Raw genomic sequence first — 23,192 nt, 5'->3', positions numbered from 1 at the left:
TGAAGAGACAGGGTCAGGTGAAGAGGGCCAGCCAGGGGGTCTAGGTCCATGTTAAGAACTGGGACACAGTGAAGAGGAGGGACAGAGGGATTAGAGATAGTTGTGGAGTGGAATGAGAAATTGGAATGTGTTTGTGAGAAGATGCCCTACCTGGAATTCTTAAGGCCTAGCCTTCCTGGCCTATGATCTGGAGGGAATTCCCCCCTGAATTGGAAGCTTGTACACAGCAATGAGGAGGAAAGAGGGGTTAGGGGATACTGTTTCGAAGGGGGCAAGTGAGGTGACTTTTATTGACTGCTTCTACTTTATTAGGAGTTATGTCTGTTTAGTTGACTATCTGACTTTGATTTTGCCTTGATAAGGGTTACATATCCAGAAAAATTTCAAGTTATTTTAGCTTTTCCAATGTGCTGAAGCAGTTTTGAGAAGTGTGTCCCTGTGAATCGCTAGATTTTCTCCATATCTGTTGTTAATGTCTCACCTTTAATTTCAGATAAGATGAATTTGTATATTTTGTCTCTGCACTTATGTTAGTTTGGAATCGGAATTATTAATTTGTTGATTTTCTCAAAGAACCAACTACTATTTCATTTATTCTTTGGGAATTTTAAATTCTTCATTTCCTGAATTTTCTCAGTATTTGTTTCCTTATCAATTCTCTTTCTATTTTTAGGCCTTAACAAATGTGTACTTTTTCTTCCACTGTTTGTTTTGTTTTCCTGGATCTCTTTAATGGATTTCTTTCTTTCCTCACATTATTGTATGTACTTTTATGAATTTGTTAAAGGAATCTCTTTATTCTCTCCTGAATGACCTCTATCACCTTCATACAGATTATTTTAAGGTCTTTCCTTGTGCTTCAGCCATGTTGGAATGTTCAGGGAGTACTGTGTAAGGATAGCTGGACTCTAGTGTAGACATAATGCCCTGGCTGTTAGTGATTGTGTTGTTTGTGCTAGCATCTAAGATGCTGGCATTGCAATGGTTAAAGCTTTAAATCCTAATTTCTACATTTGTTTGTGTTGTGTGGCAGTTCTGTTCCTTCTCTTCTGTCTCCTCTCTGGATATTTGAAGAGTATGATTGCTGTATGTTGTCTTAGTTAGGATTTTATTGCTGTGAAGAGACATCATGACCAAAGCAACTCTTATAAAGGTAAACATTTAGTTGGGGCTAGCTTGACATTTTGGAGATTCAGTCCATTGTTACCATGTTGGAAAGCATGTCATCATGCAGTCAGGCTTGGTTCTGGAAGGTCCAAAAGCTCTACATCTTGATCAAAAGGAGACTCTAACCTAGATCCATGTGCCCAAGCTTGAACATGCCCCCGTGGTTGGTTCTATTACATCTTTCACTGCTTTGGCCTGGGTGTCTTGGAATTTATTCTGTAAACTGTTCTTGAACTCAGAGATCGACATGCATTTCCTAATGTTGCACTTAAAGACCTGTACTACTAGGCCTGGTCCTAATCTTCTCTTTACACTTTTATGAAATCTTTATGAATTCTGAATTGTACTTCATTCTGTATTTAGTCATGTTGGGAATTGAAAACAGCCATCATTGCTGTCAGGCAGGAATTTTTCTTGGACCTTATTTGTTTTGCCACTGGTGGTTCTAGGTTTCTGGGTTTAGGGAGGTAACATTTAGAATGGGGATAGTTCAGAAGTATAATGGGGTTCACAGGAGGGAAGAGATTACACCAGATTCTGCTTATTTTGTCTCCCTGCAATTGGGGGAGACAATAAAAAGTGGTTACCCCAGAAGGATTGCTACACAGTTGGGGATTATACTGGTAGGTGCAAATAAACGAGAACTGAACAAGAGGGGAAGATCCACAGGTAGCTTCCATGCTTCCCTGTCAGGATTGGTCAGTGAGTTATCAGTGAGTACATGCTGGTGTTAGGGGCTAGAATACAGCAAGGAGTGAGGGGGAGGGAGATTAAAATAGGAATTGTCTGTGGGATTCACAGCAGATGTAGGCAGTCAGAAAGGAAGGATACACATAGTGTTAACATATAACTCTATAGATGAGCCTAGGTGATTGAAGGTTGGATGGAGAAGAAAGTAATGAAGTTATTTGTTTCCATAACTGTTTCTATCTCCTGTTCTTTTCCTGTGTTGTTCATGAATGCCTGCTGGGGTTGGAGGGTGAGATGATGGTCTGATTTGGGGGAAGAAAGAACATGGAAAATTTTTCTTTGTGATGTATTGGGCTTGGTGCTATAAGGAAAAAACCAGCAGAGCAGATTTCCTGTAATAAAGCTGGAAATGAAAAGGGGGAAGTTGTCAGTGGGGGAGCAAAGAAAGAGGTGTGGATCTGCTTGCATCCTTCTGTTACCATGGAAAGATTGGTACTTGTGTTAGTGGTGGTACAAGCTTGGCTAGAAGGCTGAGAAAGAGCAAAGAGTGGGGTCAGGGAGGTTAGAAAGAGAAGATCTGTGGGATCCACGGGATATGTGAAGAATGGGCAGTGAAGACTCTCACAGGAAGTATGCTACAGAGGTGAGGTTGAGATAGTGGGACTGAGTCTGAAGTAGGAGAAGATCAGTAAGCAGTCTTCCTGGTGTGCTGGCAGGCATGGACTGGATCTATGGTTCTCAACCTGTGGGTTCCTATTCTCTTTGACACCCTAATGACACATTCATATGGGTTGAATATCAGATAGCCTGTGTATCAGCTTTCTACAATATGGTTCATAACAGTAGCAATATTGTAGTTGTTGAGTTGCCACAAGTACTTCAATGGTTTTGGTTGATAATAACATGAAGAACTGTATTAAGGGGGCACAGCATTAGGAAGTTTAAGATCTACTGGCTTGGGGAGTATGAATCTACCATGAATCAATCCTTAGTAACGTTTTCAAACACATAAAATATTTTTGCATGCCTTCAACCACCAACATATCTCTTCCAGGAGGAGTAGAATCCCTCCACTTTGGTATACTCTTCTCAGTTGTCATAGAGCATGATGATGGAGTTCTCATTTGCCAAAAATAAATTCCAAGAAGAAAGACAGGGTGTTTCTAATACTTTTGGACAGAGAGGGGTCTGTAGAAACATCCACAGCTTAGCTTGGCTGATTGGACTACACATGACTATTCTGAAAATAAACATCTCTGGAAACCACAGACTAATTTCAAAAGTTTATTTCTATTATATTTTATTAGGTTAAGGTTTTGTCTACAGAGCTGTTTGTGGCCCAGGAGACCAGAGGAGGGCCTCAGATGCTCTGGATCACCAGTTACAGGTGGTTGAAAACTTTCCTGTGTGTGCTGGAAACTGAACAAGAGTTCTCTGAGAGAGCAGTAATTGCTTTTGCAGCTGAGTTCTGAGTCCTTAAACAGAAAGTCTTCATTGTCTTTTCTTCTGTGATAAGTAAACATTCAGGTTTTGTTTCTTATCCTCTGGGCCCAGGTCATCTCTTCTACTCAGTCCAATACAGACATGTTTCTCTGAAGAAACTCTATTGGGCTGTGCTTAGGGCCAGCACATATATTGAATCCTGGTTTCCTAGACACCAGACAAAAATCAAACAAGAACATCAACAGGGTAGATGTCAGGAAGAGAGTCTCAGAATCCAGTGTTGTTTTCCCCCCACCCACCATTTGAACATATTACAGGTGTTGTTACTCCTGAGCCACTATGCTGCCTTTTCCCAATTCACTGTAAATGTGCCAGAAATATTGCACTCTAGCCAGAATTCGTTGGCAACAACACTAGTTGTTACTGTTGGAAGACAGGTGTAGGTCATAGCTAACAAGCCCTCTCACTTTAGGCATTTGTGTGAAGGCTGCAGGAAAGAACACTGCAGAAATCATGAAGTGGAATGCTTCCGCCATGAAGTAAGAATAAGACTCCACCATTGATTTCTACCCCAAAGTCTCAGATATGTGAGAAGCATGAAGTGCAGTGAACTTTAGAGCCTGAGTCTTCAGCTGCTCTATGCAGTGGAGGTCAGCCAGGATGAATGTGTGTGCAGCATTCTCCACAGAGAGGTTCCTGCAGAGTGCATCCTCACACATGACCTTCAAGCCCTCTAAACCATACCTGTCAGCAGCTGGCCAGCACACCAGTGGCCAGAAAGTGGCTGTGGAAATGTGGTGCCTTCCTGGGGTAGATGAAGCCCATCATCTCCTTGAAGACTTAGGGATCCAGGTCATAGATCTCAATGTGGTTCATTAGTGCTCTCTTTCATTTCATGTTCAAACGTGGCTCTGAAAGCTGGAGAGCAAGCTGCTAGGATGGCCTTGTGAGCCCTAAATTCATGGCCACCTACCAACAGGCAGCAGTCTGTAAACAGGGAATTCTCCCACAGGTCCCCTAGGTCATCTGTCAACACATGCCTTGGATCCTGGATTGCAGGTTTCATGTTCTATCCAGGATTGCTGAAGAAGGCTTCTACTATGTTCACCTTGCAGCAGAGGGTGAGCTGGTCTTCAGGGAGAAGGCAATACCGATGAGAGAGGAGAAAATCTCAAAGGATGAACTTTTTATCTCCCCAGTGTTGGTTTTTTAGAAAGCTTACCACAGTGGGTCTCTTCATACTCTGATATTTCTCTCCTTGGGCATTTATTATCCACAACTGGAACTTTGCCCAAACTGGGATATCTGGACAGCTGAGCAACACCAGGAAAACAGACAAGTAATCTTTTCTTTTTTTGTCAACCCTGTTTGGAAGTACTCTCAAACACCATGCTACTTTGTCTTTGTACTCTATTGAGAACACTGGACTTGTGATCCTTATCTTAATTCCCTCCACGCAAAATGAAAAGTTAATAATGGTCCACTCGTAGCAGAATTTCTGAACAGTGATATGCATGTAACCCCAGGTTGTGTCTTCCAGATCCCCTTACATTTCTGCTGGAGTTATTTTTGAGGTTAAATTTGATCTGAGAGGAAGTAGAAGTTACTTACTCTTCACCCTGTAGGATACAATTATAGATACTCCTTAGATTTTAGTTTCAGTTTCTCCTAAACAGGCCATTCTATGGGGATGTTTTTCTATGCAATTTTTCCTCTAGGCTTCAATATTTGTTCTACAGGAAACAGGAAACAATACAGACCCATAGTCACTGTAAATCTCTCTCTCTCTCTCTCTCTCTCTCTCTCTCTCTCTCTCTCTCTCTCTCTCTCTCTCTCTCTCTCTCACTCCCTCCCTATCTCCCTCCCTCCCTCCCTTCTTCCCAACATTAGAAGAGTTTGGGAAAATTTGTACATTCTCATTTCAGGTGTGTGTTGGGAGCCAACTTCTAGCAGAAAGTTGCTATCATCTTTACAGGCATCTGAAGCCACATACCTGGAGAAGAAACTTGTTTTTCAACAGCCTACAACAGCTGAGCACATGCTGATAAATATCTTGTTTTTCCCACATATCTTGTTTTGCTGTTTAGTGCCCCAGCTACAAGGTGCAAATGTTATCCATGCCTGCAAGGCCCACTGTGCACATGCTATCCATGCTATCCATACCTGTAAGTTGCACACAGTATCCACACCTGCAAGGTGCACGTGGTATCCACGCCTACAAGGCACATGGCAAAAGCATATAAATACCCAGATTTCCCTTCAATAATGGAGACTTGATCAGATCCTCTGTCTTGTCTCCATTCTTGGAGTCTCTTCCCCTTCATCCCCACTCTCTCTCTTGCTAGACCCTGACCTGAGGACTGGAGCAGCAGCTTGGGCTGGGACAGGTGTGTTGTATTAGTCAGGGTCCTGTAGAAAATGTACACAATCAATTTCTCTACATAAAGAGAAGGTGGGTGTATGAGAAAAACCTGTAGGATGAGATCCAGCTAATATAATAATCGTTAAATCCAGCAAGTAGACCATGAGGTTTGATGAACCAAGGATTCTTCAGTATATACAGGAATACTGAAGAAGTAGGTTCCAATGCCAAGTTGAGGTGGACTTGCTACTAAGAGGAGAGCAAATAGGCAAACACACAAAGCTTCCTTCTTCTATATTCTTATATAGACCAAGGCAGAAGTTGTGGCCAAGTTAAGGGTGTGTCTTCTAGTCTCAGGATCTGGATTAAAGGTGTGTGTTTTCCTGCCTCAAGACTCTGATTAAAGGTATATGTTTTTCTACTCAAAGAGTCTGTATTTGAACTGGATCTATCTACTTCAACTTAAGCAAAATAATTTTAAAAGGCATGCTCTCCAATCTTGTGCATTACTTAAGTCCACAGGTAGTCCAGACAGGAAGAATAGCCATCACCAGTGTACTTTCCTTACTGGGGTCAATCTTCTATAAATGAAGGAATCATGTCAATCTCTGAACACCTATTATTTACCCATCTGCTGGTATTACATGGATACCTGACATAAACATGATCAGGGAAGTGGTATTTTCCTTATCTTGTCAGAAGTCTGAGTGTTCACAAAATGGAAGGCATGTGGAAGAGCTCCTATATGGTGGGCAGGAAGCAGAACCCCAACCCTCTTAAGACAGCTTTCTTCTTTCTAGTGTGTTACTCCAATCACACCCACAGACCTTGTGGTGACCCCTCCCAATTTGGTTTATGGTCTAGTACTTCCCCTCAGGAAATTCTCCTTAGACTTCCTTTTACATAGCCACTTAAGGAATATCCTAAATGGTTCTCAATTCAATCACTTTAATTGGCAGGATTCAGCTTATCAATGCCTCATAATCTGCATCCTCCAATGGTGAGTTCTGTCCTCTTCAGACTTGGAACTGCCATACTTTTTCTGCCTTTCCTGACAAGGGAGAGATTTTGCTGTTTTCTAAGGGCTGCAGCATATATTCAAGAGATATCAAACATTAGGGTCTATTAATACTGTCCTTATGTAAAATGAGGTGAAAACTCTGCCTACATCTCTCATGTCTCCAGTTCTTCAAGTCTTAGACAAACAATTTAAAGGACACAGAAATAACTGCAGTGATTCAATCAGCTCAGCCACTCCCAGCTCCCCTGTTTGTCTGACTCCAATGTGCTGACCCCTCAGGATAAATCAATCAATTGGCTCTGATTTTTGATCCCTCCTGCAGACTTATTTTTAGTATTAACATCAGCGAGTCTTCATCAAGTTCTTTTTTAACACAACACTTTAATTCCTCTTTGCTTCAGCACACATAAAAATGTCACATCTATAACAAGATTATCATACATTTTCTTTTTTTATTAGTGAATATATTTACAATTCACATTTTATCCCCCTTACTGAATTTCCTCCACCACCCAGGAACCTTTTATCCCATTCCCCCTCCTCCTGCTTCTATGAAGATGTGCCTCCACCTACCCACCACTCCGATCTCCCCACCCTCAAATTCTCCCCCACACTCCATATTCAGCCTTCATGGGACCAAGGATCTCCTCTTACACCTATGCCCAACAAGGCCATCCTCCCCTACATATACAGATGGAGTCATAGGTCCTACCCTATGTGCTCCCAGGCTGGTGGTTTAGACCCTGGGGAGCTCTGGTTGGTTGGTATTGTTGTTCTCCTCATGGGGCCACCATCCATTTCAGCACCTTCAGTCTTCTCTCTAACTTCTCCATTGGGAACCCTTTGATCAGATCAGTGGTTAGCTGTGAGCATCTGTCTCTGGATATGTCAGACTTTGACAGACTTCTAAGGAGACAGCTATATCAGGCTCCTGTCAGCAGGCACTTCCTAACATCCACATCAGTGTCTACCTTTGATGACTACACATGGGATAAATACCCAGGTGGAATGGTCTCCAGACAGCCCCTCCTTCAGTTTCTGTCCCACACTTTGTCTCCATATTTGCTCCCTTGAGTATTGTGTTACTCCTTCTAAATAGGACCACAGCATCCACACTTGGTCTTCCTTCTTCATGACTTTCATGTGGTCTGTGAGTTGAATCTTGGCTATTTCAAGTTTTGGGGCTAATATCTGCTTATCAGTGAGTAAATACCATGTGTGTTCTTTTGTAATTGGGTTACCTCACTCAGGATGATATTTTCTAGTTCCATCCATCTACCTAAGAATTTCTTGAATTCATTATTTTTCATAGCTGAGTAATACTCCATTGTGTAAATGTACCACATTTTTTGTATCTATTCCTCTGTTGAAGGGCATCTGGGTTCTTTCCAGCTTCTGGCTATTATAAATAAGGCTGCTATGAACATAGGGGAGCATGTGTCCTTGTTCCATGTTGGAGCCTCTTCTGGGTATATGACCAGGAGTGGTATAGCTGGGTCCTCAGGTAATGCTATGTCCAGTTTTCTGAGGAACCCCCAGACTGATTTCCAGAGTGGTTGTACCAGCTTGCCATCCCACCAACAATGGAGGAGTGTTTCTCTTTCTCCACATCCTCACCAGTATCTACTATCACCTGAGTGTTTGATCTTAGCCATTCTGACTGGTGTCAGGTGGTATCTCAGGGTTGTTTTGATTTGCATTTCCCGGATGACTAAGGATGTTAAGCATTTCTTAAGGTGCTTCTCCGCCATTCGAGTTTCCTCAGTTGAGAATTCTTTTTTTAGCTCTGTACCCCAAGCATGCAGTCTAAGTCTGAAAAGCACAGAACTCACCAGTAGAGAATGCAGTGTAAGAGGTATTGAGAAGCTGAATCCTGCCAATTAAAGTGATGAACTGAGAAGCATTTAGGATATTCCTAAGTCACACCATTAAGTGGCTCTTAAAAAGGATTTCTAAGGAGGATTTTCTGAGGGGAAGTACTAGACCACCAACCAAATGGGGAGGACAAGGTCTGTGGGTCTAAATGTAATAACACACAAGAAAAAAGAAAGCCACTTTCAGAGGCTCTGGGATCTGCTTCCTTGTCCACCATATAGGAGCTCTTCAACCTGTCCTCCATCTTGTGAACACTCAGATTTCTGACCAGTTAAGGGAAACACACACTCCCTGATCATGTTTATGGCAGGAATCAGTGTAAGACCAGCAAAGGGTAAACAATAGCTGTGCAGAAATTGACATGATCACTGTATTTATGAAAACATTGACCCCAGTGTGCAAAGTACCCTGGTGATGGCTATACTTCCTGTCTGTATACTACCTGTGGACTTAAGTAACATACAGAACTGGAGGGCTCATCTTAAAAAAAAAATTTTTTTTTTGCTTAAATTGAAGTAGATAGATCCTGATCAAATAGAGAAAAACACACACCTTTAATCTGACACTTGAGGCAGGAAACACACACCTTTAATCCAGATCTCGAGACTAGAAGACATACCCTTAACTGGGCCACACCTTCTGCTGGAGGCCTATATAAGCACATAGATGAGTGAAGTTTGGTGTCTATGACTGCTCCCTCTCTTCTTCCTAGCAAACCCATTTCTTCATTGACATTAGGCCCTAATTCTTCAGAATTTCAGCATATACTGAAGAACTCCTGAGACTTCAAACCTCGTGGACTAAGTAAGTACTGGCTTTAGCCTTGTTATATTAGCTGGACCTCAGCCTGTATGTTATTCTTATAGATTCTTTTTCTATTCATAAAGAGAACTCATTCTGTATTTTCTCTACGGGACCCTGACGAATACAGCACACTTAAAATGAGAGTGTATAAAAATCTTCCAAGGTTGTATAGAATAGCCTAAACTAGTTATCATTAACCTAAGATTAAATAAACACAAACACACAGAGACCACACACAAATACAGAGAGACAGAGAGTGAGAGAGAGAGAGAGAGAGAGAGAGAGAGAGAGAGAGAGGAGACAGAGAGGAATCAGAACACAGAGAGATAGGGAGAAAGGGTGAATGTTACAGACATAAAATAGAGATAGAGACATATAGAGAGAATGTGAGAGACAGAAAGACAGAGAGGGGCAAAGACAAAGGGACAAGGAGACAGAGAGAGACAGAAAGAATATCAGAGAGAGAGAGAAAGAGAGAGAGAGATGGAGAGAGAGATGGAGAGAGAGAGATGGAGAAAGAGAATGAGAATTTAGGACAAATTGAAACTAAAATCTAAAGTGTATCTATAATTGTATCCAAGAGGATGAAGGGTAAATAACATATAGTTCTTTTCAGATCAACTTTAAAACCCAAACTACCTCCAGCAGAAATGTCAAGGGACTTGGAAGACAAGACTTGGGGCTCCACACAGACCAATGTTAAGAAATTCAGTTACAAATGGACCATTAGCAACTTTTCATTTTGCATGGGGGGAATTCAGAGAAACATCAGTAGCCCAGTGTTCTCAGTAGAGGCCAGTGGCAAAGTGGCATTCTGTTTGAGAGTATATCCAAACGGGGTTGATGATGAAAGCAAAGATTACCTGTCAGTTTTCCTGGTGTTGGTCAGCTGTCCAAAGAGACCAGTTTGGGCAAAGTTCAAGTTTTGGATCATAAATTCCCAAGGAAAGAAATATCAATGTATGAAGAGCCCCAAGGTTGTAAGCTGTCTGCAATACCAACACAGAGGATTCAAAAAGTTCATTCTTCGAGATCGGATTCTCTCCAATCTGCATTGGCTTCTCCCTCAAGACCAGCTCACCCTCTGCTGCAAGGTGGACATAGTAGGAGCTTTCTTTAGTATACCAAGACAGAACATGACACTTGCCATCAAGGATTCGAGGAACAGGTTGACAGATGACCTAGGGGAGCTGTGGGAGAAATCTCTCTTCACAGACTGTTGCCTGTTGGTGGCTGGCCATGAATTCGGGGCTCACAAGGCCATCCTAGCAGCTCGATCTCCAGTTTTCAGAGCCATGTTTGAACATGAAATGAAGGAAAGCCTAACGAACCATGTTGAGATCCAAGACCTAGATCCCCAAGTCTTCAGGGAGATGATGCGCTTCATTTACAGTGGGAAGGTGCCACAACTCCACAGCCACTCCATGGCCACTGGTGTGCTGGCAGCTGCTGACAAGTATGGCCTGGAGGGCTTGAAGGTCCTGTGTGAGGATGCCCTCTACAGGAATCTGTCTGTGGAGAATGCTGCAAACACTCTCATGCTGGCTGACCTCCACAGCACAGAGCAACTGAAGGCTCAGGCCCTGGATTTCATTTCATTTCATGCTTCTGAGGTCTCTGAGACCTCAGGGTGGAAGTCAATGGTGGAGTCACATCCCCACTTGGTGGCTGAGGCATTCCACTTTCTGGCTTCTACACAGTGTCCTTTCTTGGAGCCTAAAGTCCTCTCAGGAGCTACCCAGCTATGACCTACATCTCTCTTCCAACAGCAACAACCAGTGAGGTTACCATTGACTTCTGGTTAGAGAATGGTATTTCAAGAGCATTTACAGTGAGTCTGGGGAAAGGCAGTATGGTGGCTCGGGATTTGAAACAGCTGTAATATGTTAGACTGGCTGGTGGGAGAAGGGCAGCACTGCTCTCTGGGACATTCTACTGGACATCCACCCTGTTGATGTTCTTGTTTGGTTTTTGTCTGATGTCTTGGAAACTGGGATTTAATTTTGGTGCTGGCCCTAAGCAAATCCCAACTGGGTTTCTCTGGAGAAACATGTCTGCATTGGACTGAGAAGAAGAGATGACTGGGGCCAGAGGAAAGGAGAACTCCAACATGAGTGTTTACTCATCAGAGAAGAAAAAACAATGAAGACTTTCTTTTTAAAGACTCAGTTTGTGGGAACTCAGCTGCAAAACAATTACTGCTCTCTCAAAGAACTCTAACAAGCACACACAGGGGAGTTTTCACCCACCTGTAAGTGGTGATTCAGAGGATCTGAGGCTGTCTTCTGGTCCTTATGGCCACAAACAACTCTGTAGACAAAACCTGATCCTAATAAAATATAATCTAAATAAAACTTTTGAAATCAGTCTGTGCTTTCCAGAGATGTTTATGTTCAGAGTAGTCCCGTGTAATCCAATCAGCCAAGCTCAGCTGTGGATGTTTGTGCAGCCCCCTCACTGTCCTTCCAGTATTAGAAATACTTGGGTTTTTTCTATGAATTTAAGGTTGGCAAATGAGAACTCCACCATCATGCTCTTATGACAACTGAGAGGAGTAGGCCAAAGTTGGGGGAGGGGGATCCTACTCCTTCTGGGAGAGAAGTGTTTGTGGGTCAAGGCATGCAAAAATCTTTTATGTGTTTTTATATTAGTAGGTATTGATTCATTATAGATTCATACTTACTAGACCAGTGGTTCTCTAACTTCCTAATGCTGTGCCCCCTTAATACAGTTCTCCATGTTGTGGCCAATGAATCATTAAATTTCTTTGTGGTTACTTCATAACTGTAATGTTGCTACTGTTAGGAATCATGCTGTGAATAGCTTATATTCTTCCCATATCCTGTGGATCCCACAGATCTTTCCCTTCTAACCTCCCTCCCCCCACTCTTTGCTCTATTACAGCCTTCAAGCCAGGACTGCACCTTCCTAACACCTACCACAAGTGCTACTCTTTCTATGGTGTCAGAAGGCTAAAGGCATATCCACACCTCTCTCTTTGCTCCCCCACTTACTATTTCCCCATTCTCATTTCCAGCTCTATAGCAGGAAATCTGCTGTGCTTTTGTTTCCTGTAATGCACCAATGTTAATGGATCACAGACACTTCTCCCCCAACATTCCCTACCCCAACTCAGCCCAATACCCAGCCTCCATCCCCAGCAGCCATTCCTTTCTGCCTGCCTACATCTGCAGTGAGTCCCACACACAATTCATTTTTAAGTTCCCTCCTCCTAACTCCTTGATGAATTTGAGGCCCCAACTCCAGAATGTACCCAGTAATACCTCATGGACAAATCCTGACAGGGGAGAATAGAAGTTGTCTGTATATTGTAATAATTATTTAAAAGGGACCGCTGGAGAAGCCGACTGTCTAGGCTGGGGAGGCTCTGCCTAGCTCAACCACATGGCCAGAGGCCACGTGTGTGCCACAGGTAGAAATAGCCAGCCAGAATCACCAGCCCTGCCTCCCTCAAGATGCCAGCATGGGAGATGGATCTGCCAAACTTCCAGATTGTCTCTACAAGGCTGGGCATTGCCCAGACCTTCCCACCATCCATGCTGGCCCAGTAAGAAGATGAGACTCTAATGCTTAAATTATCCAAAGGCTTTATATCTTTGGTAATGATCAATAACAAGGTGCCCATACAATCAGAGGTGTAACCCAAAACCCAACCTAGGTATACCAACTACCTTTGACTGCTACAGACAAGCAAACATCAGCCTCCATGTCTCCCTCTCTTGTACTCCGTCTCTCCTAGCTCCTCCTCTTCCTTCTCCTCTTTCTCTCCTTCGTCCCCCTTTGCCTCTCTTTACTCCTCCCACCTTAGCTTTTCCTACACCTGTAGATCTTCCCCAATCCTTCAGCTTCTGTAGAACCACAACTATCAGTCTAATCCTCAATTTTATTGCAAACCTTTTGTGTGACCTGCTTTTACTGTCTCCTTGATTTCCAAAATAAGCAGATTCTGGTGCAATCTCCTCCTTCCTGTGAATCCCATCATACTTCTAACCTATCCCCATTTCTGTGTGTCACCTCACTATACTCAGAATCCTTGAACCCCCAGTGGCCAGAACTATTAGATGCAAAGAAAAGTTCCTGCCCGACAGCAGTGATGACTGTTCTCAATTGTCAACTTGACAAAATCTGGAATGAACTACAATCCAAATTTATAAAGCTCTTGTAAAAAATGTAAAGAGAGGTTTTGATCCAGTCTTAGTATTACATTCCTTTAACCTCAGCATTCAGGAGAAAGAGGCATTCAGAACTATGATTTCAAGGTCATTTTACAAAACAATTTTAAGCCAGCTAATATAGGCAGTGAAAGATGTAATAGAACCAAGATGTCATGTTCCAGACCCTGCAAGCAGCAGCAGTGGGCAGCTTGGGCATGTTGCTCTAGGTTAGAGTTGCATTTTGTTCAAAATATAGAGCTGTTGGCTCTTCCAGCACCAAGCCTGCCTGCATGATGACATAATTCTTACCATGATGATTATAGACCAAACCTCCCAAATGGCAAGCCAGCTCCAGCTAAATGTTTGTCTGTATAAGAGTTGCTTTGGTCATGATTTTTCTTCACATCCATAAAACTCTGACTAAGACAACATAAAGCAATCACAGTCTTCAGCAATCCAGAGAGGAAATGGAAGACAAGGAACAGAACTGCCACCCAACACAGACTATTGTAGACATTAGGATATAAAGCTTTAGGCACTGCAATACCAGAATCTTAGGTCTAACATGAACAACATAGCCAGGGCATTATGTCTATACTAGAGCCCCGCTATCCTTACACAGCAGTCCCTGAACATTGCAACATGGCTGAAGCACAATGAAAGACCTTAAGTGATGGAGGTCATTAATGAGAGAATGAAGAAATCCTTTAAGCAAATGCATTAACCCACATACAAACAATGTGAGGAAAGAAGGAAATCCATTAAAGTATCCAGGAAAACAAAATAAACAATGAAAGAAAATGAACAAAATTGTTTAAGGCCTGAAAATGGAAATAGAATCTGTAAAGAAAACAAACACTGAAGAATTTCTGGAAGTGAGAAATTTAAAATTTCTATACAAAAAATTAATGAAATAAGAGTTATTTCTGTGAGAAAATCAACAAGGTCAATAAATCGTATTCCAACCAAACAATAGTGCAGAGACAATATACAGATTAATCTAATCAGAAATTAAAGGTGAGATGTAGTAACAGACAGAGAAAATCCAGAGACTGACACAACACACTTTTGAAATGTGCTCTTCACCACATTGGAAAATCTAAAGTTATTTGATAGTTTTCTCAATTGGTATCATGTCTCCTACTCAGGGGGAGATTCCCTGCTGGACCAGAGGCCGACAAGACTAGGCCATGAGAATTGTAGGGAGGCCCCCTTCTCACAGACATATTCCAGTCTCTCAGTGACCCGCCACTTCAGGACTATCCTTAACCCCTCTTTCCCTCCTCTTCACTGTGTCTCAGGTCCCAACATGGACCTAGACCCCCTGGCTGGCTCTCTTTACCTGACCCTGTCCACCCTCACTTTGGAGGTGCAATGCTGCAGTGTCTTAGAAACAATCGGGTACAATCTGGAATTATAAACCAAATAAAACTTTTCCTCCCCAAGTTGGTTTGGATCATTGTGATTTACTCCAGAAATAGCCACTCTAAGTAAGACAAATAGTTACACATCCAAATGGAGGAATGCCTTAATCAAATTTGTAGGAGGCCCCATAGGGCATTATCTGTTGGCAAAGGGTTGTGGTCCCTATTCCTTGTCAACCTGAATTCAGCAGTCCAATGCCAGCATTTGCCAAATCTTCTGCATATTCCAGAAGGCTGAAGATTTTTCTTTGGGTCATTTATTGGAAAACAAAACAAAACAAAACAACAACAACATTGTTTCTAGAAATGCCTGCTTTACAGTTCATGTCCAAATGACCTTACCACAATTAAAACATCTGCCATTTTGATTTTTCTTAATACATTTAGAAATGATTTCTATCAAATTAGTACCCTAAATATGTGTTTGAACATCAGCTTTATCTCTGATCCATTTGTCTATTGGTGCTGATCTTTCCTTTATAAAGACCTAATACCATGTTTTCATTCTGAATTAACATTTTGCAAAGCTGACACATATTCAGCAGAGGACTGAATGGTATGGCCTCAGTGGGAGAAGAGGTGCCTAACTCTTGAGAGACTTGAGGCCCCAGGGAGTAGGGAGGTCTGGCAGGAGGTGGTAGGGACATCCACCTGGAGACACAAGGAGGAGGAATGGGATGAGGAACTGTATGAGGGCTAACCAGGACTGAGAAAATGACTGAACTGTAAAAAATAAAAGTAACAAAAAAATTGTTAAAAATCAACTTTCTAATAAAAGTATATATTTTAAAGTTAAAAAAAGTTTTCTTATTTCCTATTTTTTAAAGACCATTAGTATTTGGTTTTAATCCTGGTCACTGTGTTGTCTAAGGTTCTTGGTTACCATTTTATTCAGTTTTATTTTGCTGTGAAGAGACACCATGACTACAGCAACTCTTTACATGACAACATTTAATTAGGGATTGCTTACTGATTCAGAGTTTTAGTCTATTTTTATCATGACAGGAAGCAGGGTGGCATGCAAGCAGATATAGTACTGGAGATATAGCTGTGTGTTGTATATCAAGGTCAGCAGGCACCAAGAATAGAGACAAATCATGAGTCTCGCTTGAACTTATAAAACCATAAAGCCCATGCTCAGGGATATACTTGGTGAATCCTGAGATTCACCAGAGCAAACCAATTTCACACTTGTAGGCCAAATTTCAAAACAAGCTTTACTAAGTTTTAAAGTGACCAAGAGATGAGAGTTCTATATCTTGATCCAGAGGCAGTCACAATGAGACTCATTTCTGCAGGCAACCATGAGGAGGCTCTATCCCTGAGGGGGGGCAGAGCTTAAACACTAGACATTGTGGTAAGAACATTGGGATGTGACATGGCCTGTAACAGCCAGCCATATATACCAATATGGCTTCCAAGGGCATCAGAGAGACCATAGAAGTCATTTGAGGAGGTCCAATCCAAAAATGAAACTTTCTTCATATTGGACATCCTGTCATTGCTCAAAGCTCGGGTGATTGTGCAGCTGGACAGCATGTTTGGGGGCTGAGTCTGTACAAGCTCCAAGCTGCTATAAACCACCTTGTTGGCCCTACTCAGTAATTAGATGCTCCCCCACACACCACAGCCTTCTTTCCCAACTGTGTCTTCCATTCCATCTCCAGTTCTGCCTCTGACCTCCATAAAGTTACTGCTATGTTCTTCCATCTTTTCCACCTCTCCATCCCATATATATCTGTCATAGTGGCAGTGTGCCACAAAGTATGTCTATATTTCTATATCTCTCTTTGTATCTGTCTATCTCTGTATCTATCTCTCTATATCTATCTATCTATCTATCTATCTATCTATCTATCTATCTATCTATCCCAAATATTTTTACATGAAAATATGTATTGCAACTAGTTGTTGGTCTGGTTCAAGGTTTCTAAAACACCAAAATATAAGACCATTCCTAAGATTCTTCTCAGATACTCTGCTGATGCCCAGAGTCAGGGAGATCCTGTGGCTAAGCAGGGATTTAGGGATTTAGGGGATAGGTTCTTTGCAAGCTAAAAGCTGTTGTACATCTCTCTGCCCTCCTGAGGCTTGGAGTGGGGGTAGGGGACTTTCTCAGTAGGCTCAACCTTTGTGCTTGTAGCCTACATATATTACCAGTGCTCTATGCTTTCTTTCTTCCCCTCTCCCTCTCCCTCTCCCTCCCCCATCTCTCACGCAGCAGGAAAAAATTGCTGGGGCAGCTGAAGCTGTTCTAGGCTGAGGGGCAGCAGGCAGGTATAGGGCCAGCCCTAGTCAATAAAGACCACTGGTTTTGCAGGACTGGTTCTTCCATACACGACAGCAGCTTATAGATGAAGTAGATATTGGGGTGCACCACCTCAAAACAGTGGATCTGGGCCTGGATAATAGCCAAGATTTTGAGTCCAGGGATTTTGAACATGGTCCTCCTGCAAGTATGTGATACTACAGCCTTTTGGTTCTTTTTACTCCATTGTGTAAATGTACCACATTTTTAATCTATTTTTCTTTTGAAGGATAGTAAAAGGATTTCTGGTTATTATGAATAGAGCAGTAATGAATATGGTTGATCAAGTGTCCCTGTGATAGAAAGAAGCATGCTTTGTATATATGTCCAACAGTGGTATTGGTGGATCTTGAGGTAAATTGATTTCTATCTTTCTGAGGAACCACAATTGTGATTTATATAGTGGCTGAAAATTTTCATTCCTACTAGCAATGGAGGACTGTTCTCCTGTGTGTACATCCTTGCCAGCATGAGCTGTCCCTTGTGTTACTGACCTTGGCTACTCTGACAAATGTAAGATTGACCAAGCCAGCTCAGTCAGTCAACAGGTTCTCAGGAGAGGGAGTTTAGATTGAAAAGAAAAAGACAATTAGACAATATTATAACATGATTCCAGCCAGTTCTGAAGCTTAAGTAGGCTCATTTTTACCCAGTATGCCTTTTATACCATTCTAGGTACATCCAAAGAATAGGGTCAGTTCTTAGATCAAAGACAAAGAAATTAAACAAGGCAATACACAAAGAGAACAAACAAGGCAATAAATAAAGTCCCCTGGTCACTGTTTCTAGGGGCGTGTCAGGATGACCAAGATAAAAGGAATGTCACCCATTCCTAGGTTGAGTTCACCTTGAGCTTTGTATTAGCCTAATGTGAATATTCTTATCTGAGCCTACTTCCAGAGAGCTCAGTGACAACTGCTTGCCAAATTTCTTCAAGTGGCCTCAGCAGGTTTCACCATCCCCTCTTTTTTATTTCATGAACAAGACTGAGTCTGTCTTAGATTGTTTTGATAAAAATGCTTTTCTTACCCATCTTAGAAAACACATTTTCAAAAGCAATGCAATTCTGTCTTAGGTCTGTAAGACTCTGTGCAGAATCTTACCTGTCATTGACAGCCATCCTGTTAAATTAATAAATCTGTGTTGGGATTCTTTTCTAGTTTCAAGCCGTGTATTTTGGCCACCAACATGTTGATGTTGTTAAAGGCAAGTTTTATCCCAATGGGCAGGAATACAAGAATTCCTTCTCTTCTGTTTCCTCTCTGGATTGTTGAAGAGTGTGATTGCCGTATGTTGTCTTAGTTAGGGTTTTATGGATGTCTTCACAGAGACATCATGACCAAGCTCCTTTTATAAAGGCACACATTCAGTTGGGGCTGGCTTTCCATTTTGGATGTTCAGCCCATTACCATCATGGTGGAAGCATGCCATCATGTAGGAAGGCTTGGTGCTGTAGAGCCAACAGCTCTACATCTTGGTCAAAAGTTGACTCTATCCTAGAGCAACATGGCCCTAGCTGCCCAATGTTGCTCTTTGCTGGGACTGAAACATGCCCTCTCTTCTATTACATCTTTCATTGCCTAGGTTTGTCTGGCTTTGTACTTGTTCTGTAAACTTACCTTGAACTCAGAGATATGCATACCTCTGTTTCCTGAATGCTGGAGTTAAAGTCCTGTACAACTAGGCCTTGTCTTAATCCTCTCTTTACATTTTATAAAATCTTTATAAATTCTGGATTGTAGTCCATTCTACATATAGTCAAGTTGACAATTGAAAACAGCAGTAACTGGTGTCAAGCAGGAACTTTTTCTTGGACCTAATGGTTTTGACCACTGGTGGTTCAAGTTTCTGGGTATAGGTAGGTAACACTTAGAAAGTAGGATGTGTCAGAAGTCTAAAGGGGTTCAAAGTATGGAGGAGATTCCATCAGAATCTGCTTATTTTGTCTCCTTCGAATTGAGGGAGACAGAGAAAAAATGATTACCCCAGAAGATTTTCTATAGTTTTGGGGATTATACTGGTAAGTGTAGATCTACAAGAACTGAAGGAGGCAGATTCCATGCTTCCCTGTCAGGATTGGTCGGTAAGTTATCAGTGAGTGCATGCTGGAGGTAGGGGCAAAAATAACAACAAGGACTGAGGGAGAGGGAGCTTAAAAAGCAATTGTCTGTGGGACTCACAGGAGATGTAGGCAGGCAGAAAGGAAGGCTACAGCTGATGTTATGATTGCTTTTGCAGCTGAGTTCCCAAAAACTGAGTCTTTTAAAGAAAGTCTCCATTGTTTTTTTCTTCTTTGATGAATAAAGATTGATATTTGATTTCTCCTTTCCTCTCATCCTGGTCATCTGTTCTGCTCAGTCCAATGCAGACATTTTTCTCTGATGAAACTCAGTTGGGCTGTGCTTAGGCCCAGCACCTACATTGCATCCCAGTTTCCAAGTCATCAGACAAAACAAAAAAATAAATAAAAAAAAAACATCAACAGGATAGATGTAGAGTGTCCCAAACTCCTGAGCTGCCCTTCCCCACCTGCCTTTTTAACACATTACAGCTGTTTTAAATCCTGAGTCACCATGTTGCATTCTCTCAGATTCACTGTAAATGCTCCAGCAATACAGTAGTGTAGCCAGAAGATGTTGGTAACCACCCTGGTTGTTGCTGTTGGAAGACAGGTCCTATGTGAACATGTCTTAAGGACCACTTAAGTTGTTTGAGAGGGAGGACCAGAGAACACTCTTTGCAGAAGCTAGGAAGTTGAATGCTCCAGCCACCAAGTGGGGATGTGACTCCACCATTGATTTCCACCCTGAGGTCTCAGAGACCTCAGAAGCATGAACTGAAATGAAATTCAGGACCTGAGTCTTGAGCTGCTCTGTGCTGTGGAGGTCAGCCAGGATGAGAGTCTGTGCAGCATTCTCCACAGAGAGATTCCTGCAGAGGGCATCCTCACACATGACCTTCAAACCCTCCAGGCCATACTTGTCAGCAGCTGCCAGCACACCAGTGGCCATGGAGTGGCTGTGGAGGTGTGGAGCCAACTCAGTATAAATGAAGCCCATCATTTCCTCGAAGACTTGGGGATCCAGGTCATGGATCTCAGTGTGGTACCTTAGGCTTTCGTTCATTTCATGTTCAAACATGGCTCTGAAAACTGGAGAGCGAGCTGCTACGATGGCCTTGTGAGCCCTGAATTCTTGGCCACCTACCAACAGGCAGCAGTCTGTGAAGAGGGAATTCTCCCACAGCTCCCCTAGGTCATCTGCCAATGTGCACCTTGGAATATTGATTGCAGGTCTTGTGTCCTGTCCACAAATGCTTACGGAATCTTTTTGCACTCTCACATTGCAGAGGAGGGTAAGTCTGTAGTCCAGTAATAGTGAATGGGTTTGAGACAAAAGGAAATCTCGATGGATGAACTTTTTGAATCCAAAGGCTTGGTAGGGCAGTAAACTACAGACACCTGGGCTCTTTGATTTATTGCTTTTTTCCCCCATTGGCATTTAAGATACAAAAGTGAAACTTTGCCAAAATTGGTCTTTTCACAGCTGAGCAACATCATGTAAAGTGTCAGGTAACCCTTGCTTTCTTCATCAACCCTGTTTGGATGTACTCTCAAACACCATACCACTTCATCATTGGCCTCTGATGAGAACACTGGGCTTGTAATACATTCCCCCATTCCCTCAACAAAAAAGAGAAGTTGCTAATGATCCATTTGTAGCAGAAGTCATGATCTCTGTTCTGTGTGTAGTCCCAGCTCTTGGGTTCCAGGTGCCCTAACATTTCTGGTTAAGGTACTTTGGATGTAAAACTGGAACCTGAAAAGAGCTAGAAATTATTTACTCTTAACCTTATAGGATACAATTAGAAATACTTTTTAGATTCAAGTATTAATTTCTCCAAAATTGCATCTTCTATGATGTTGAAAACTTGTGTCTCTCTAAAATTTTCTGTCTAGATGCCAATATTGGTTTAAGAGAAAAAAATCCAGGCTCCCCTAAATCCCTTCACCTCTTTTCTTTCTCTGCCTTTCTTCTCATCACTACTCTACTCTCCTTTCCATGCTCTCAATAAACTTTGTTCTATACTAAACCTGTCATATGGCTGGTACCTCAGTGGGAAGGGATGCCTCAGCATGGGCCCACCAGGGCAACATTCCCACCTTTTCCATACCTGGCTTTAACAAACATATCCTGGATTTCTTCTTGTAAAACACAACATTGGTGTTACAACTCAGAATTTAAAACTCACATGTTAACATCTCCTGCTGTTACATCAACTTTTCAGCCAACAGATCATTTCCTAGACCTATCCATCCAAACACCAGCAAATTGGTAAGCTTCTTCTCCCACACGGGTAAGTATAAAGATTCCCTTGTCCCAACTGAGGGCTATTGAGCTTAAAGCCATTCTGTGGAGTCCTTGTGAATGAAGACATTCACAGTCTTTATGACTGGCTTCCTTGCTGAATCCTCAACCATAACACACACACACACACACACACACACACACACACACACACACACTGGGCCTAGAGTCTCAACCCATTTAGGGTCCCTGATTGTCTCTTTAGGCACTGTGAGCCTCCATGGAACTAGGTTAAATTAGTTGATTCTGTGAGCCCTGTATTAGTGGTGTCTTTGACACTTCTACCTTACAAAAATACATCCTCCCAAAGAAAACAAAGAACTGCCTACACCCAAAGGCATAGACAAAAAGAAATAATCAAACTCAAGGCTGAAATCAATAAAGCAGAAAGAAAGAAACAATACAAAGGGTCAGTAAAACAATGAGTTGTTTCTTTGAGAAAATCAGTAAGATCAGCAAACCCTTATATAAATTAAATAATAGTTGGAGAGGGTAGATACAAATTAAACAAATTAGAAACAAACAAACAAGCAAGCAAACAAAAAACTGGAAAGAACAACAGACACCAAAGCAATCTAGAGAATCCTAAGGACATATTTAAAAACCTGTACTCCATTAAATTGAGATCTCTAAAAGAAATGGATAATTTCCTCAATAGGTCCCACATACCACAATCAAATCAAGGTCAGATAAGCCATTTAAAGAGACTCATACCCTCTAGTGAAATAGAACCTGCCATTAAAATCACTCCTCTACAAGGGAAAAAATTCTCATGGTAAGATGACTTTATCACAGAATTCTACCACAATGTCAAAAAAGAGTTAACATCAACATTTCTTAAATTATTCCACAAAATCAAAATAGAGGAAATACTTCTCAATACATTGTAGAGGGCCACTCTTACCCTGATACCAAAAATCACACAAAGACTCAGTAAAGCAAGAGGATTACAGACCTATTTCCTTTATGAACACAGATGCAAAAACAATCAATAGAGTATTTGCAAGCCAAATCCAAGACCACATCAAGAAGGTCATTTACTAGAATAAAGTCAATTCATCCCATTGATGCAGGGATGGTTCTGTAGACAAAAATCAATACATGCAATCGACCATATAAATAAACTGAAAGAAATAGCCACACGGTAATCTTATTACATGTAGAAAAGACTGACAACATCCAGCAACCCTTGATATCACAAGTCCTGGAAAGATTAGGGATACAAGGGATGTAGCTAAATATAAAGAACACAGTTTAGAACATAACCATAGACAGTATCAACTTAAATGTTGAGAAAATCAAAACAATTCCAGTAAAATTAGGATGAAGACAAGATTGTGGACTTCCTCCCTACCTATTTAATACAATACTTGAAGTCTTATGTAGAGCTCTAAGAAAAGTGAAGGAGACCAAGGGGACACAAATTGAAAAGGAAGAAGTCAAAATGTTATTTGCAGATGATATGATAGAAAACATAGGTGACCCTAAAATTCCACCAGAGAACTCCTACACTTGAGAAACACTTTCAGCAAAGTAGCTGAAAACAAGAGTAACTA

The 23,192-nt window shown here is 41.8% G+C and overlaps 1 protein-coding gene and 2 pseudogenes across 1 annotated transcript; 1 reads left to right on the top strand and 2 right to left on the bottom strand.

Annotated features, from left to right (window-relative positions):
- Positions 1 to 3,713: 3,713 nt before the first annotated feature.
- On the bottom strand, positions 3,714 to 4,852 carry LOC143433900 (TD and POZ domain-containing protein 5-like; annotated as a pseudogene).
- A 5,160-nt stretch (positions 4,853 to 10,012) lies between these two features.
- LOC117702335 (TD and POZ domain-containing protein 1-like) lies at positions 10,013 to 11,110 on the top strand. The gene has a single exon (XM_034493541.1). The coding sequence runs from the start codon at positions 10,013 to 10,015 to the stop codon at positions 11,108 to 11,110; it is 1,098 nt and encodes a 365-aa protein (XP_034349432.1).
- An 8,751-nt stretch (positions 11,111 to 19,861) lies between these two features.
- LOC117702332 (TD and POZ domain-containing protein 4-like) lies at positions 19,862 to 21,052 on the bottom strand (annotated as a pseudogene).
- Between the last annotated feature and the right edge of the window lie 2,140 nt (positions 21,053 to 23,192).

This window comes from Arvicanthis niloticus, unplaced genomic scaffold, assembly GCF_011762505.2.
Source record: "Arvicanthis niloticus isolate mArvNil1 unplaced genomic scaffold, mArvNil1.pat.X pat_scaffold_70_arrow_ctg1, whole genome shotgun sequence".
Classification (NCBI taxonomy): domain Eukaryota; kingdom Metazoa; phylum Chordata; class Mammalia; order Rodentia; family Muridae; genus Arvicanthis; species Arvicanthis niloticus.
The sequence above is the reverse complement of the archived record's forward strand: the minus strand, read 5'-3'. Positions and strand labels throughout refer to the sequence as shown.